At 45.4% G+C, this 17,029-nt stretch overlaps 1 protein-coding gene across 1 annotated transcript in view; it reads left to right on the forward strand.

The window, feature by feature from the left end:
- Nucleotides 1-4,888: 4,888 nt before the first annotated feature.
- Nucleotides 4,889-17,029, forward strand: part of LOC135312846 (ADP-ribose glycohydrolase MACROD2-like) — a 33,131-nt gene continuing 20,990 nt past the window's right edge. The window contains exons 1-2 of the mRNA XM_064448613.1: nucleotides 4,889-5,133; nucleotides 16,268-16,366. Coding sequence (XP_064304683.1) covers nucleotides 5,088-5,133; nucleotides 16,268-16,366 — 145 coding nt within the window. The 5' untranslated portion in view covers nucleotides 4,889-5,087. The remainder of the gene's footprint in view (nucleotides 5,134-16,267; nucleotides 16,367-17,029) is intronic.

Raw genomic sequence — 17,029 nt, forward strand, 5'->3', positions numbered from 1 at the left:
CTGCCTTCCCTTTAAATACATCTACGCCTACAAGGTTCGCCTGGAAAGGTCCTATGGCCACCACGGTATTTATTGATGGGGGCTCCCTCTCCCGGTAACCATAGTGTCACTAAAGTCATGGGTGTCGACTGTGTTTTTCCCAGAGCATTTAAGATAACTAGATTTCTAGATGGGATCGAGGTCCCACACCGCTCTGCTTTGGGCCGTATCAATGCGGTGATTCGTGTCCCAGTATCAATGAGAAAAATTACTGGTCTTTTCCTTGGTCCTACAGCTACTGTGATTAATAAATCCCCCCCTTACATTCAAGGTGAGTTGTCTTAAAAACATCCATCCTCTGCACCCCCGCCTTCAGGGAACGGAGGTTCTAGTTTCCCACCTTTTCCCCAGTCAGCTCCCTCTCGATGTCAATCAGGTGTGGAGCATCGGGAACCGGCTCGAGAGCGGCTTTCCTCCCTGACCATTTCTGTGCAAGCTTTTCCAATTTTGGGGTCGGGAGTTCATCCATCAGGTCTCGTGGAATACCCTTCTGAATTCCTAAAATGCCAAAACCCCTGTCGGCTTAGGGGTTTCTCTCTCCTCGAATAATTGCCCCAGAGTGGCTTCAAGTCTTGGTCCTTCCCTGTTGTCAGCTGCAGACTGTTTACTTGCTCAGCAGACCGTACGACCCTAGTTTTGTTTCTTCTGGAACGCTCCACCAGCAGGGCCGTATCTTCTCCCAAAATTCATTAACTCCTGCGCTACCTCCCCCCACGTCCACACATTCCTTCCCGACCACCAATGGTCGGGGGTTGTTATCCCTTCTAGAGCAGCCGTGGTTCTTTCTACCTCAGAGGTGTTTTGAATTTTCCCCTGTAATTGGATCCCAATGGGTTTCAGGGAATCAGAGAGTCCCTGCATCAGGGGAGTCATCCTCTCCAGGTCCACCGGCATCATCATCGGGGAACTCTGGTTAGGCTTGAGCTCCCGATCCTCCATCATTTGGACACAGGCCGCCTTCTGCACACTTTCCACTAACTGATCCACCGTACCTGTTAGGGCAAGGGGATCACCCCCTCTAAAGGGTTCAGCCCCCCAGCCCCAATATGCAGCCCTCTGAGTTAATGACCATGGGGATCGGTGATTACCTGTAGTTAGGAACACACCCAGACCCCACTATCCTTCTGCTTCTTTCTCTGACCACAAAATTCCATCCCGCTGACAGGGACACTCTCCACACATATTCCGTCTCTGATTCCCTTGGAGCGCTCACCAAGTCCTTTCTCAACTTTGCTAGTTCAGTTGCTGTAAATGGGACTTCTTTGGTGAGAACTTGAGGACGGTCATCGTTATTGTCCTCACAAAAGTGCTCTGTTTTAACCAGTGGATACACGTGAGGGAAGCTTTCTACAGTTTCCCTTGCCTTCTGCAAGTCCCACCAAGGGGGAGACTACCTCTGCCACTGCATCCGCTTCCCTCAAGAATTGACTCCCCAATTCTTCCTTTAATGCGGAATATAGATTTCTCTCCTCCTCCAACAACTGCTTATTTTCCTTCAGTTGTTCCTGCAGTGACCTTATGGCCACCTGCAGTGAGCCTATTACGGCGTTGGCTTGACAAAGCCTCCGTTTCGTATCTTCAATTGCCACTGCCAGACTTGCTCCCAATACTGCACAAATCACAGCTTTTCCTTTCCCCGATCTAACCTTCGCTTCTTTCTGCAGCTCCCTTATCCTGTCTACTACACACTGTGGTTGAAACCAATGGCTTTTTGCCCGATCTTGCCCCTGGGGTGAGGGACGAGATCGGTGTGCCTCCAAAAGATCATATAGTGTATTTATCCCTTCCACTGGTGAAGGGACGTAATCGTGGGCAGCCCACTGCCTTCTGAGCGGCCATCTTATTTAACACAACGGGGCTGTATCATCTTGACGGGGCCACCCCTTAACATTCCAAATTGCCCCTATTCACCCCCAAGAGGTTACACGTTACGATTGCACTTTCTGTTCTCTCGCCTTCTTGCTCATTTAACTCCGAAGCAATGGCTGGAGTACATGAAGTCGGTATAATTAATGCAGATCAAATTTTATATTGTAATACTACCAGTACTCACTTTGCATTAGACCTAGCCATTATGGCATTGACAATTTAACAGTTTAGCTTTTCCCCAAATGCTTGGATTGTTTAAGTGTCTTTGTGAATACTAGAACGCTTTTTTTATAATAAACATCCTTCCCGCACCCCAAAAGCTGAAATTTTGATGGAGCGCACAGTACGATTGATTTGCTTTGTATGCTTGAAGTGAAGAAAAACTATTCATGAAGACACCGCAACTATAATTTAGAGTGTAAGGTTGTGAATTTCAGGCCCTATGCGGACAGTGATATGTTGCAGCTGACAAGCCTTTTCGCTAAAGAACAAAGTAACGCCAATAACCCATAAAAACTTGCAATCTGAACAAGTTTTTTGGTCAATAAGTATAAATTGAAAGAGGCATCTACCAGAAAAGATACTTTTTACCATCATCACGCTTATATAAGTGACGTTGTGCTGATTAACTATAAGAGTACCTTCTGTAGAAAAATTAATAAAAGAAAACTGAAGGTGATTATACTAAATTCAGGCGGTAAAATAGCGCTTCAGCATTACAAATTATGACGGTTACTGTATTTCAAAGTAAAAAATACGAAAGAGGGCAACACTGTTAAATCTTCCTTGAAGCTCTACAGTAGAATGCTGTGAGCACCATGCTCTGAGAATCCTGCCGACTACGCCAATTTAAAATGTCACGATCCACTGTTGGGATGAACAAGTTGGCAGAGGTTAAACCCCCTTGCTTTCCAACTGACCTCAGATAATTCTGGGAGGTTGGGGGCGGCTGGGTTTAACTTCTGATTGACTCCAATATTTTAGCGTGACTAGGTTCCATCTACATTCTCGGGAGCCAAATTAAGTCAAGTGCCAAATCACTTTATTTGTCCAACAATAAATACGCGAGCGAAAAGGAGAAAAAAAATAAGAAAAAAGTAAGAAAGGGAAAGAGAGAGAACGAGCATGATAGTGTTGCAACAGACACCACCAGGGATCTGCGGCGGTCCGTCCCTTTTGCCGTCCTTCCAGTCCGTCGGTCAGTGCGGTCCGTGCATCTGCTGTAACTTCGAACCCGGTGCTGCAACGTTCCAGAATACGCCTGGTGGTTGCCGCTGGTTTCCCCTTTTTATAGGATTGTCGTGCTGCATAGTCAATGACTGTTTTCCATACCCACGCCTCCCACTCGGCGCTGGGGCGCATGCCCAGTACCGCCACTAGAGGGTGCCGGAAAGTTCTAGAGGATCCGAGTCGCCCCCCCCTCAGTCGACCCTGGGCCCGGGCACGTGCGCAGAGGGCATGTACTCCAGAGGTACCAGGACACACACACTCCCGCCGGGCAGGACTCAACAGGCTGCCCCTGCGACCAAACTGTGCCGCTCAGTTGCCGTGGTGATTAAGCTTTGGTAGTGAAGCTTATCCTGCCAATAATGGTGAGACAAGTTTCTAGTCCCTTACAGATTGGTGATTGCCCAGCTCTCCAGCCTGTCCACGTCCCTCTGCAGGGCCTCTCTGCCCTTGAGAGTGTCAACAGCTCCTCCCAATTTTGTATCATCAGCAAACTTAATTGGTATTCTTTCAAGTCCTGCATCCAAGTCATTAACAAAGAGATTCAAGAGTACCGGCCCCAAGATGGATCCCTGCAGAACCCCACTAGTGCCTGGCCGCCGGCCTGATGTAACCCCATTTACTACCACCCCTTGAGCCCGACCCATTAGCCAATTGCTCACCCACTGCATTACGTGATTATCGAGCTGTATGCTGGACATTTGTCCAGGAGGAAACTGTGAGAGAAAGTATTGAAAGCTTTACTGAAATCCAAAAAGATCACACCGACAGGCTTCCCTTTGTCAGCTAGGTGGGTGACCTTGTCATAGAAGGAAAGTTGTTAGGCAGGACTTCCCACTCGTGAACCCATAATGGCTGGGACCAATGACTGTGTTGTTTTTCAATAACTGCCAGAGTAATCTTCTCCGTAATTTTGTCAGGCACCGAAGTGAGACTAATAGGATTGTAGTTACCGGGGTCATCCCTGTTGCCCTTTCTTGACGACTGGGACAAAATTTGCCAGCCTCCAGCCGACCGGGGGACCTCTTCAGGAGGTGCGGAGGCGCCTTCCCTGACCTTTGCTCCCCGGTAGGGGCTGCCCTCGCTCGGGCTGCGGGTGTGCAGGGGCCAGCGGCGCTAATAACTGATCAGGCAGGGGCAGAGACCCCGGCTCCCCGCAGCGCCAGCCCGGCAGATACCGACACGGCGCCTATTTGCGAACCGACCGCGGCAGCCGTTTCCCCGCCGTCCACGGTTGCGTTGCTCGTTCCGCCGCGGCGACAGGAGAAACCCGGGAGAGGATCAGGGCGGGTTCTTTGCGTCCGTCCTGCCGGCCGCGGCCCCGCCGCCGTCGCTTAGCAACAGGCTCCCGCCCTCCCGGCCAATCGGCGGCACCCTCGGTACCGACCGGCAACCCGGAAGCAGAGGGTGCTCATGCCCCCGCCCCCGCCGAGGAGGCGGGGCGGACGGCGGCGGGACGGGACGGGACGGGACGGGACGGGACGGGACGGGGCGGGGCGCCAGTTCCGCCCCCCCCCCCCCCCCCCGCGGGGACACGTGGCGAAGCGCCGCCACCGCGCAGCGCGGGCACTGTGTTACCCAAGCACCCGCCACACCTGTCCGCCCCGGCGGCCCCCCTTGTCCCCTCAATCCCCACACCCCTGTCCGCCGCGCCGCCGCGCTCAGTCTCCTCCCGGGCCGTGCGTCCTCCCGGCCCGGTCCGCCGGCGGCGGGCGGAGGAGGGGGCTGCTGAGTGGCGTCTGGCCCTGCGGGGGTGTCGGGTTCGAACGAGGCGTGACCCAGCTGACGAGCGCTGTGCGGAGCCGGGCAGCAGGCGCGGAGCCGGAGGGTAACGGTGGCAGCAGACGGTGGCGCACGGCGTCGGTTCGCGGTCGGCTCTGGCGCGGCGTCTCGCCCACGCCCTCGTGAGCCTGGGGAACCTGCAGCTCAAAGCCGCCACCAGCCACACCGCCATGAACCCCGGCAACAAGCGGAAAAAGCTCTGGCGGGAGGAGAAAGGTATTACCGCCCTTCCCGGGCCCGGGCCCGCTTCTCCCGCATGTACCTCAGGGTCTTCCGTGAGGGAGGGCGCGGGGGGTGGTTCCGTCCCCTCAGAACCGCCGCCGCTTCCCGGCCCCAGGGGCTGAGGTGACGGGGTGGGGGAAGGGGGTGCTCCGCGCTCTCTGCCGTTGCCGCCTGGGTCTCCCACCTGAAACACCCCCAAATCTCGCACACCCGGGGTTCCCCCCACCCAGTCTTTCTCAGCCCTGAGGGCTGCCGAAAGGGGGGGGGGGGGGGCGGCACACCGGGTGTGCGCAGTTTTCCTGTGTTCCCTCCCCATCTCAGTTATCGCTGACTAGCTTTCCCTGTGAGGAGAGGGGCCCTGGGGCTGAGAGGAGGGTGAGGGAACAGCCCCTCTCCCGAGGGCTTCCCGCCCCCAAGTCACCCTGTGGAAGTGTTTAAGGCCGAAAAGTTAAGCACATGCCGTCGAAACGTGCCTGTGCTTATTTTAATGCGTGTGTTTCCCAGGAAAATGAAGGTTTATTGGTATCGGTGGTGTGATGCACCGAGTTTAGTTTCTAGGGTTGATCAGGCGGGGTGAAATGTTTTGGGGGTATGGGGGCTCTCAGAGTTCCCCTCCCTCCAATTTTTCGTCTTTTTTTTTTTTTTAAAGTTTTCTGCACCCTGTGTAGTCTAGATTTGTAACACCCCTGTGTCAAACTCTAGAGCGTGAAAACCATGGGACAATCATTTTATGCAGATCTTGCCATTTTGATGCTTCATATTCATCATGTGGAGAGCAATGTAAAAATTAAGAGAAATACACGCAGTGGTAGTATTTACATCGGCTAGGAGGAAAGGCTTCTTGCCTGGTGTGTTTAGAAATATTCTAGAAATATACAGGGAGGAGAGGAAGAAAATGAATGACCCCCTGGTGTGTTTTATTTTAAGTTTTCTTTCTTGTCTTTCACACCCCACCACACCCCCCCCCATGACTGCGTGTGTGTTTCAAGCTAAAAAGGCAGAAGCCTAGTTTGAAGGGAAGGTTTCATCCTTTTCACAGGTGGCAAAAATCAAGCGCATATTTCTAAGGAGAAATTGTTAAAACACAAATAAATTGATCTAGATTAGCTGCTCCTCTTAAACTCTTCTCCAAGGAAGTGAGTTTTGTTGCATGTTTTTTCTTTCCAAAGGATGTTTCTGTAGTTAAGGTGAGGCAACAAATTTCTACCAGACATCTAAGCTTCTGTTTTTGTCATAAATTGAGACCACAATGGATCATAATCCAATTAGAATTTTATTAATTATAGCAAGTAGAATATGAGCAAATACAGCGCTGGACGGCAGGGGAGTCTGCGCTCTGCCAACTGCCGTACTGAGCAGTTCAAACAGTCTCTTTTTATACATCTTTACTTCCATGTTCAAAGAAATAGTGGGAGGTATTCTTCGCATGCTTCAGTTCCTTATCTCTGTCGGTTAGTCTGGACATCTGGTGGTTATCTTGTATAAGCATGCTTGGGAGGTATTCTTCGCATGACCTTTACCTTGAACTCAACATAAGTCTTAATAAACAATACCCTAGTTCATAGTTTCTCACAATCCCCCCTTTTTCTTTTTATCCTATTATTGTTTATTAGACACTACTTTCATTTTCGGCACTGCAGGCAAATCTTCTTCCACAATTCCAACATTTATCATAACACTCACAAGGTAATATCTCACAATTACAATCATAGTTCTTATGTGGCATAACGCATTCACAACAATCGTCATCTTCATTAATAGATACACTCTTATATTTTGCCTCAGACCTCGTAGTCAAAATAAGCAATTTAGCTATGTCAAATCGTTCTTTAATAAAATGTAAAATACAGCGTAATATGCAAGGTCCAAATATAAGTCCTAAAATCAATATAATAAGCGGTCCTGCTAAAGCAGACAACAAAGTGGTTAGCCAAGGTGAAGCATTAAACCAGTTTTCATACCATGACTTGCTCGCTTCACGATCTTTTTTACGTTGATCTAACCTTTTCTGGAGTTCAGACATGGTGTTCAGACATGCTGACTACTCCTGTATGGTCAGCAAAAGAACAACATTCTTCATTGAGAGCTACGCATAACCCTCCTTCCTTTAAGAACAATAGGTCTAATCCTCTCCTATTTTGCAGCACTACTTCTGATAAAGACTTTACTGAAGTGGCTAAATTTTGGATAGATTGCTCTATTTTTGCTAAATCCTCATCCACAGCCATCTGCAAACTTTGTAATTCCTGACCTTTCACCAGGGAGGCTATGCCTGTACCTGCTCCAACTCTACCCGCTATTAGCAGTGTAGCTAGGGTTACCGCCATAATTGGCTCTCGTTTTTGTCTATTCAAGTTTCCTTCAAAGTGGCGTAGCACCTCCTCAGAGGTGTGATAGATTAGACGAGGAACAATAATCACCTGTATGCAAAACTGAGATTCATTAAACACATTTAAGGATAGGCAAGGCGTTATTCCGATGTCTGAACAAACCCATTTAGCTCCTGGTGTCGGGATAGCCCATTTGTCCTTTTTATTTTTGTGTTTCTTTATATTGGTGTTAGTGACTGTTCGGCTGCACAAAGGCTGATACTTTTTGGGCACTGTGCCTATACATTTTCCCTGACCTGTTACTAATTGAATAGTAATTCCTTGCGTATGATTCCTCTGGTCATCCCATGGACATTCTCGTGGGTTTGAACCATTAGACCATCGAATCATACCTGGTTTTCCAACTGCCTCAAAATATGGTGGTCTAATATTATAACATAACCAGCATTCTTCCGTTAAATTTGGTTTGCTTTCATTGAGGGCACGATAAGAGGCTTGCATTAGATTCCATAAGGGGTCCTTGGATTCTGACAACTCTAGATCTCTGGATAAAGAGAATTCAGTCACAGCGTCATTAGTTGTTTTCGAAGGAGAGCCTGAGGAAGGGGTTATGACAATTACGGGGGCCATCCTTTCTTCAGAGGAAGTGGGCGGATTCAGGACCAGATTTGGTCCTATTGGCAAAGGATCGTGGGGCATCGGTTTCTTCATAATTTGAAGAATTCCCCCTCTATCTACACCTTGTTCGTAATATCTAATTCCCCAAAATTGTCCTACAAGCCAGAAGTCCTGACTAGGATCTTTTATGGTTATATTGATGCCTGTACATCCAATATCTTTATGATTACATGTACCATTATAGTAACTATCTGCGTAGCTCCAATTTCTCTTTTGACATATTTGTGGTGACCATTTAATTTCTAGATTTTGATTTCCAGATGCAGACCACTCAGAGGCCCATGTTTCGCATCCCCAGTATGCACAATAATAAAGGCCTGGAGAATTACAGTATGATTTACCAGGGTTCGATGCTGGGCATATATAAATTGGCTTGCAATTCCTATCCGTTTCTCCATCGATTAAGTAACGCAAACTTAGATTGAAACTAACTGTTCCCCCCTCCATAATTTGTGCTTGGATTGGCTTATTTGGATATTGTATGTTTGTTACTGTCCAGTTCATGGGTTGATGAGGGTTTCCTTTTCCATTTGCTTGGGCTATTATCAATAATAAAACTAACGGTATACCAGGAAAAAGGGTGTCTGTCAATTTTGCCAATTTAGGTATACTTTTACCAGTCTTGGGGAAGTTCGACCATAGCTGCTTTTGCGTCCCATTGTTCTGGTTCTTTTCTCCACAGTTTGTTCCTCCTCTGCCTCGCCCGTCGACTCGGTTGCTTCGAGCCACGGGGTGTACCATCTTCTCGGCAGCAAGGGAAATCTTCAGGAGAACAGCTGTTTCGGGTTTTCTGCCTGTTTATATAGGCTTCCCACTTTGCAGCTTTGACTAATGGGACAAAGCAAGACACAGCTAGTACTTCCCTTCTGCACTTTGTAGCCAAAATTTCAACTACAAAGGGGACTGGTTCGTTGGAATGGTAACAATAATACTGAGGGTTTATTCTTTTGGCAAAAATTTCTCACCATTCATGGGATCCTCGAATAATTTCTTGTTCCGACTCTAATTGTTTTAATTTCCACTCAGTGAGAGTTCTTTGGATTTTCCAACACTGTGTGCAAACTCTTATCGGAGGGTATCCATATTCACAGTGTGTCCACCATTTACCTTGGCATACCTTACACTTGCAACAAGCAAATGGATAACAATCACAGTTCAAATTATTGTATCTAATTCGTATGTCTAGAGTGCTTATTAGCTTTTCTTCTATATTCAATATTGTGTGACTGCATAAGTTTAGCAATTTCCTTCAACACACTTTGTATGCTTCCATATATAATAGATAAAAAGAGAAATAATTACAGCAAATATAAACAGCAATATACACTTTATACCAAAAGGTAATGCGGCAAAATAATCAACTAAGGTTCCTATCATTACGTTATCTTTTCAGAGTTATCTTGGTGTCATTTGGAGTATTGATTACTTTCCAGTGGGGACTCGTCACTGGGCCTTTAATGCGACTGACATGAGTCTATCCACGCTCAGCAGTTCGGACAGCTGTTTCTGTTGTAAGCAAAACAAGATAAGGTCCCTCCCAATTGGGTTTTAGGTTTTGTTTTTTTTTCTTTCCACATTTTAACTAATATCCAGTCCCCAGGTTTAAAATTGTGATTTTTTTTAAGTCCAACGGGGGTCGTTGCACAATCAGTCCATGTTCCTAAAGCTTGTTACGATGTTCTGCTAATTGTGAAACATATTCATTAATCACATGATCTCGAATTAAAACATTTGTTTGTGGACTTTCGATTCTGTAGGGCATTCCATACACCAGTTCAAACGCTGATATTCTTACATCTGCTCGGGGCCTGGTTCTGAGAATTAATAGTGCCATGGGTAGGCACTTAACCCATGATAATTTGGTTTCTATCATTAATCTAGTCAAAATAGTTTTAATTTCTCCATTCATCCTTTCAACTTTTCCCGAACTTTGTGGATGCCATGGCGTATGGTATTCCCACTTAATACCCAAACTTCCTGTTAGATCTCTTAACAATTTTTGACACAAAGTGTGTTCCTCTGTCCGAGTTGATTATATCAGGTACTCCATATCGAGGTATAATATGTTCAAGTAATACCTTAGTAACTTGGTTAGCAGTTGCTTTAGAGGTAGGAAAAGCCTCAACATAATGTGTTAAATGATCTACCATTATTAATAAATATTTGTAACGCCCTACCCTGGGTAGTTCAGTAAAATCCACTTGTATGTGTGAGAAAGGTCTGCATGCTGGGGAACGTCCTCCAAGAGGTTTTTGTCTCATGTTGTTTTGATTAACCTTTTGACAGGTCTCGCAGGCTGCCGTGACTGTCTTTGCTATGTTATATACGCTTATACAGGCAAACTGTTGATTGAAATGATCAACTAACGCCTGGGTTCCCCAGTGTGTTTTACTGTGTATTTTTGAAAATATTTCGAGTGCTATGCCCTTTGGCAAGACTTCTCTCCCATCTGGCAATATGTACTTATCATCTTGTTCCTTAGCTCCCATTTGTTCTAGTTTTCTTTTTCTGCAGACTCAAAACTCAGATTTTTGCTAATAGGTACTCGTTACATAGTCAAAATTGTACTACAATTGCCTGCCACTCGTTTTGCTTCTGTATCAGCTGCATTATTTCCCCTAACTTGATAACTTGTACTTCGCTGGTGTCCTTTTATATGTATAACTGCTATTTTATTTGGCATTTTCAATGCCCCCAGAACTCGCCGAATTAATTCTGGGTGTATCAGTTCTTTTGTTTATTTCCCTTAAATCGTGTATAAGCTGATATTTCCCATTTGGCTTTCTTACAGGCAAAATGGGAGTGTTAAAGGGTGACATACAAGGCTCTAAGATTCTTTGTGCTAACAATCGATCAATTTCTGGTTTTAATTCTCTCCGTCCTTCTAAGGATATGGGATATTGCTTTACCCTCACAGGTATGTGGGGTTCGGAAATTTGAATTTTAATCGGTGGGATTTCCAGTTTACTTATTGTGTCCGGAGAGTACCAGACATCGGGGTTAATTTGTTTTTGATCATCCACGGTCAAAGGATAAGCAGACACCGTTAGCTCTTGATTTTTTACTTTAATTTCTAATTGCAATTCAACAATTAAATCCCGTCCTAACAGATTAAATTCTGCTTCAGGGACGAGCAAGAGTTCACCCATTCCAAATTTATTTTCAGTTTCAAATACTACATTTTTGATTTTGCTTACTTTAAAGGGTTCTCCTTTTGCCCCAATTACTTGTACTTTTTCAGGGGAAACTTTACATCCCTCAGGTATTTGCCTAATAGTCGATTTCTCAGCCCCAGTGTCTACTAAAAAGGTGAACTCTTGTTTATGGGGACCTATTTTTAATTTTATCAAGGGCTCATGATGACTCCGGTCCCCTAAGATATAGAGCCCCTGACTCTCCTATTCCGTTTTCAATATTTCCTCATCCCTGATCCTTTCTCTGCAATTCTTCTTTATATGTCCCTTCTTTCCACAGTAAAAACAACATCTCTGTTCCTTCTTTACTACCACGTTCCCTTGTTTCGTTCCAGCAGATCTGTGTTCACCAGTCTGCCTTTTGCGATCCTCTCTGACTGCTGCTACCATCATTTTTACTTGTCACTTGCTGCTCTCTTCTTCCCGCCTTACGTAGACTTTCTGAGCTTCCCTCAATAATTCATCCAACCCTCTATTCTGCCAGTCTTCTAACTTTTCAATCTTCTTTCTGATATCTTCCCATGATTTTGCTACAAACTGAGTTTTGAGGAGCGCTTGCCCTAAAGGGTTGTCTGGATTTACCCCAGAGTACAGCTGAAGGGCTTTCCTCAGTCGTTCTAGCCACTCAGTAGGGCTCTCATCTTTCTTTTGCATTTCATTAAATGCTTTATTGATATTCTGGCCACAGGATACTGCTTCTCTAATCCCTTGAATTACTATAGTTCTCAGGTCCTGCATATGAGTTCTATGCACCGGATCCTGATTATCCCAATTAGGTCTTTTGAGTGGCCATTTTATTATTAACCCAGAGGTTTAATTGCTGTCTAACCCAATCTTCTTCTGACTCATAGACTGGTCAAAAGACATTTTTAGAAATCTTCTTCCCTCTCCATATCTTAGTACAATATTCTATCATTTTCTGCTTATCTCTCCCTAGGGTTCCAGAGAAATATCTCCAATTGTCTAGGATATATGCTAGAGGGGTATTCTTAGGTACAGTGGGTACCCTTCCCATGGGAGTCGAAGGCTTGCTGCCCTTCGCCCCCATCTTCTGGAATATCCACAAACATACACTCACTCGCTCCCCTTGTTCCTGGCCCAGTCCCTCGCGGGAGATGGGAAACGCAGTACTTAAGAGTCCACACTCGCTTGGTTCAATATAGTGAACCTCTCACTCGTTATATTCCAGGAAACCCAATCCCGCCCGAACGGCAAACCCGCGAAAAAATTCGCAATATACATACGTGCCCTGCGTCTTCGTCCGGACTCCCGTGCACAGAATTTTATGGGATTTTACCGGTGTCTCCTTTGCTCATTATTCTAGATTTTAGGTTCGTCGGTAAGGTTGAGGTAAGCTGTCGGTCGCGGGGCCGCGGATTGCCGCGGGGTGCCTCCCCGGAGGACAGAAGCTCACCGTTCCTTATCCGAGTCACGGCACCAAGATTGTCATAAATTGAGACCACAATGGATCATAATCCAATTAGAATTTTATTAATTATAGCAAGTAGAATATGAGCAAATACAGCGCTGGATGGCAGGGGAGTCTGTGCTCCGCCAACTGCCGTACTGAGCAGTTCAAACAGTCTCTTTTTATACATCTTTACTTCCATGTTCAAAGAAATAGTGGGAGGTATTCTTCGCATGCTTCAGTTCCTTATCTCTGTCGGTTAGTCTGGACATCTGGTGGTTATCTTGTATAAGCATGCTTGGGAGGTATTCTTCGCATGACCTTTACCTTGAACTCAACATAAGTCTTAATAAACAATACCCTAGTTCATAGTTTCTCACAGTTTTCAACAGAGAAGATACAGTTAAATCTTCTCAGGCATTGCTTATGTGTGGTCAACTATAACTGACTTTCCCTGTGCAAGTCCTTAATGCTGTATGTTGTTACCTTCAAAAAATGCTGGTTTTGTGCTGGGGGCAGATGGGGAAGTGTTTCTTGTAGGCTCTGGTGAGTGTTCCCGTTACTCCCACTTGTCTCTTCCAGCTCTGCTGTTGTCTGTGCGAATTCATAGCCTGCTGTGTGGATTCAAAACCTTGGTAAGGAGGGTCGAGTCGAGGGGCTTGGAGGGTAAGCTGTAAACCTGAGATGCAGGCACGCTTCTGTTGCCTTAGCTGTGAGGATAGCGGTCTCCATCAGTACAGTGTTGTTACTGAACGCAAACATCTGTTTGCCTAGTGAGAACGAACAGCATTTGCCAGTCTTCTGCTCCACTAACTGCTTTCCAGCACCATGTTGGCCCCGGTGTTTTGAGTGAGGAGGCATTGCTCTTCAGCTTGTAGCCCTGTGTGACTGTTCTTGCCAAGGACCCTCTTTAATAGAAGGAAAAACTATGGAAGCCCAGCTTCTTTCCTTCCTACCCAGATGGTGCTTTTGAAACCAAATCTTTTGTTAGGTCTGCATTTGCCTTTCCCAGGTGCTCCCGCCCCCCTCTGAAGCTGGCTGTGCTCTGGCTTCTGAAGCTCTGAGTGCAGTCGTTCTCAGCCTTTTATACTCTGAAGAACTTTAAAAAGAAAAAGCAGTCATTGCTAACTACTGAGTTCAAACCCACTGACAATGCCCTTGCTTTTCTTAATTACTTTCTTGGTAATTAAGGGTTGGTCCACATTCTCCCAGGGTGGATCTTGCTTGAGGACAGCTGAAACAGAGTAGGAGTGGGACTGAAGCTGATTTCAGTGTGTTGCACACAGGACTGGTCTACCTGCAAACTTTCAAAGGCAATTCGTAAGGCTACACGCAGAAAACTCTTCTTGCAGCTAAGGCTGTTGGAACCATCTTCCAGGAGGTTTGTGTATAGCTAAGACTTGGTTTAAATTCTCACTACTGACTCGCAAGAGCAAAGTTTTCTAAAACCTTCTTATAGAGAGGAGTTTGTGTTTTGAAGGCACAGAACTGGCTCTGCAACCTCTTCAGCAAAAGGCAGTCGAAGTTCCTCTGCTTGTCAGTCCCTCAAACCTGACCCACACAGAAACGTGCACTCTCATGTTTGCCTTTCTGTAGTACTTCTAATGTGCACATTAAATACTTGGTGTTTTGTATGCTTGAAGATCAAGTGGTGGAGTTAAGTGCATATCTGTTGTGCATAATGGCGATCCTAACCACGTGAGCTTTGCTTTTGCATTTGGAAATATTCAGATAAGATACCAAGCCTGAATAATGGGAGATAAATGTTTTCATCAGCTGAAGCAATAGGTAATACTGTCAAAAATATCAAAATAAGTTTATTTTTATAAGGGAGTCTGTGCTCAAAACCTGCTTTTGGTTATTGGACTGTGCTGATTGCAACCTGCATGATTAGTAAACTTTATTTTGCAAAAAAACCCCAAAACCCAGCGAAAGTGATTTTTTTTTTTTTTTAGGTTTGATCTGAGAAGCAGTTTCCATGTTCAACTTGCTCACTGCTCTTTCAACTTAAGATGAAAATATTATTTTCATGTCCATCTAGTCCTCTATGCCAAAGGCAAATAATATGGGTCTAGCCCTCCCCTACGCCCCTGAAAATGCTTGAATCATCAGAGAGCATTTGTTACTGATCAATGTGTCAAGAGAAAACTATGTGTGCGGTAATAGTGGTACAATGCCACTGGTCAAAACAGACCCAGAAACTTGATTAGCGTGTGGGCGTCCTGATATGCTGTACAGTTCTGCCTCCACCCCCATGTTTTTAGAAGGGGAAAAGCTCTGCATCTTGTGCTGAACGGATACTAAGCACTGATGAGGTGGGGGGGAGAAGAGGACGTGGCTGCAAGTGTCATGTATGGGGTCTTGCTGAAGTGCTGGGTTTGTTTGCGGTCTTGGGTCATTGGGATGTTTTTTTCTTATCTTAGTACTTAATCCATTTATAGCAAGGTCTGAAGAAGAGTTAAGTTGGCAGTAGCCGTCACAATTGTACAATCTTTGAGACGTTACTTTTCACTAAATGTCTGAAAAAAGACATGGTGACTTTCTCAGGAGAAAACAACCATCCATGTGCATTTTAGTGTGGTAACCAAGTGTTATCTAAGGCTTAACCCGTGCCACTCACTTTAAACCCAGGTTCTGTTCTGCAGCACTTCAAATCCTGCAGATGCAGTTCGTGCTGAACCTGGTCTGCTTTTTAGAAACGTGTTGAGTCGGTGGATGGCAGTGGGCTTTCCTAGCACTTTGGAGTATAGTCAGCCAAAGCTTGTCAAACTTACATACTTGTATCACTTACTCTTGGGTAGCTAACAGATACTCTAGTATCTTCTACAGCTACTGATTTTGGGCCCAAAATGGGGTTAAATGCCAGTGGGTGAGTCTAAAGCAAATGGTAGCAGTTTTCTCGTATTGAAAGTTACATTTTTTGCAGAACAAAAGACCCCAACCAAACAAAAATGTGGTTCTATGGCCCCAGACATCTAGAAGGTGACATAATGTTTGCTTTAGCTCTGATTTCTTATGTAATGTGGTAGCCTTCTGTTAGTTTTGTGCCATGCTCCTGCCTTTACTTGCTGGCATTGGTAAGCTTGTTTCAGTAAAAAATGTTTCAATTTTGATCTTCCTAATGCCTTTTTTTAAAGTTCTGGTTTAGAAATGCAGAACCTAAAGAGCAGACTTGAATACCAGAAAACTTTCCATAAATAATGATTCTCTACTAAATAAACTTGCTGTTAGTTTTCTGATCTTTGAGTTAAAGTGGCAAGAAGAAGAGGCACAGTAGCGATGTGGGAAGTCTGGACAGCTAAGAGGCGTTTCTTTCTGCTGAGCTGGGGTATCCAGAAATAGGCACATGCGGTCGTTTAGATGCACCATGTTGAGCTCCTATTACTTGTCACTCGTGATTAGCTCTCTCAAATGGGATTTAATTGCATCAAGAACACTGAATTGGTCACTACTCGGTCAATGTGTAAGAATATATGCAAGCTTGCAAAACTCTTTTTATTTCTCTTTCCCCTAAACAGAGCGTCTGCTGAAGATGACCTTGGAAGAAAGACGCAAAGAATACTTAAGGGATTATGTTGCATTGACAACTATTCCAACGTGGATGGAAGACTTAAAAAGTAAGAGCGAAAGTGATGGGAAGTAAAACGGGAGTCTTTTCAAATACAGACTATTCTGTTTTCTGAGCCTGAAGTTAGTTTTAGGAGGGCCAAGACTTAGAACCCATGTTGTTCCTAACAGTGTCAACCTGACATGGGGACGAGAGCACTTTGGTGTTGCGGGGTGAAACCCAGACAAAATTTCATGAAGTCTCACCGGTGTCCACTGATTCTGCAAGTATCCCAGGCAGTCATAGTAACACCAAAACCCTTAAGTGTGTAAAACAGTTACTCTGCATGAGTCTTGCTTTCCAGATACTACAGCAGCGAGCCGTGCCTAATGAACTTAATCTCTGAAAAGTTCATAATGGTATGGGGAATCTGGGCACAAGAGTGTTGTTCTTGTAGGTGGCTGAAAAGCCAGAGGGGAATTGCACAAGTTGTTTTCTGGAAGTCCAGAAATGGGAGAAGATTGAATTCAAAGCCTCTCCTGAAAACAGCATTTCTTACTCATGGTCCTGCCTGCTTTCTTGGGATAAGGAACAACAGCCTGGCCTGGATTAAATCCCCTCTCGTAGTGTGTGCAGTAGTCACTGGTAGAGTTGTCGAAGTTCTTGCAGTGAAGGCTGACGAAAAGTGAGAATCTGATTCACTGACAAAGAATTCTGTATGTAATTCTGTAGC

This window comes from Phalacrocorax carbo, chromosome 3 (assembly GCF_963921805.1).
Source record: "Phalacrocorax carbo chromosome 3, bPhaCar2.1, whole genome shotgun sequence".
NCBI lineage: Eukaryota > Metazoa > Chordata > Aves > Suliformes > Phalacrocoracidae > Phalacrocorax > Phalacrocorax carbo.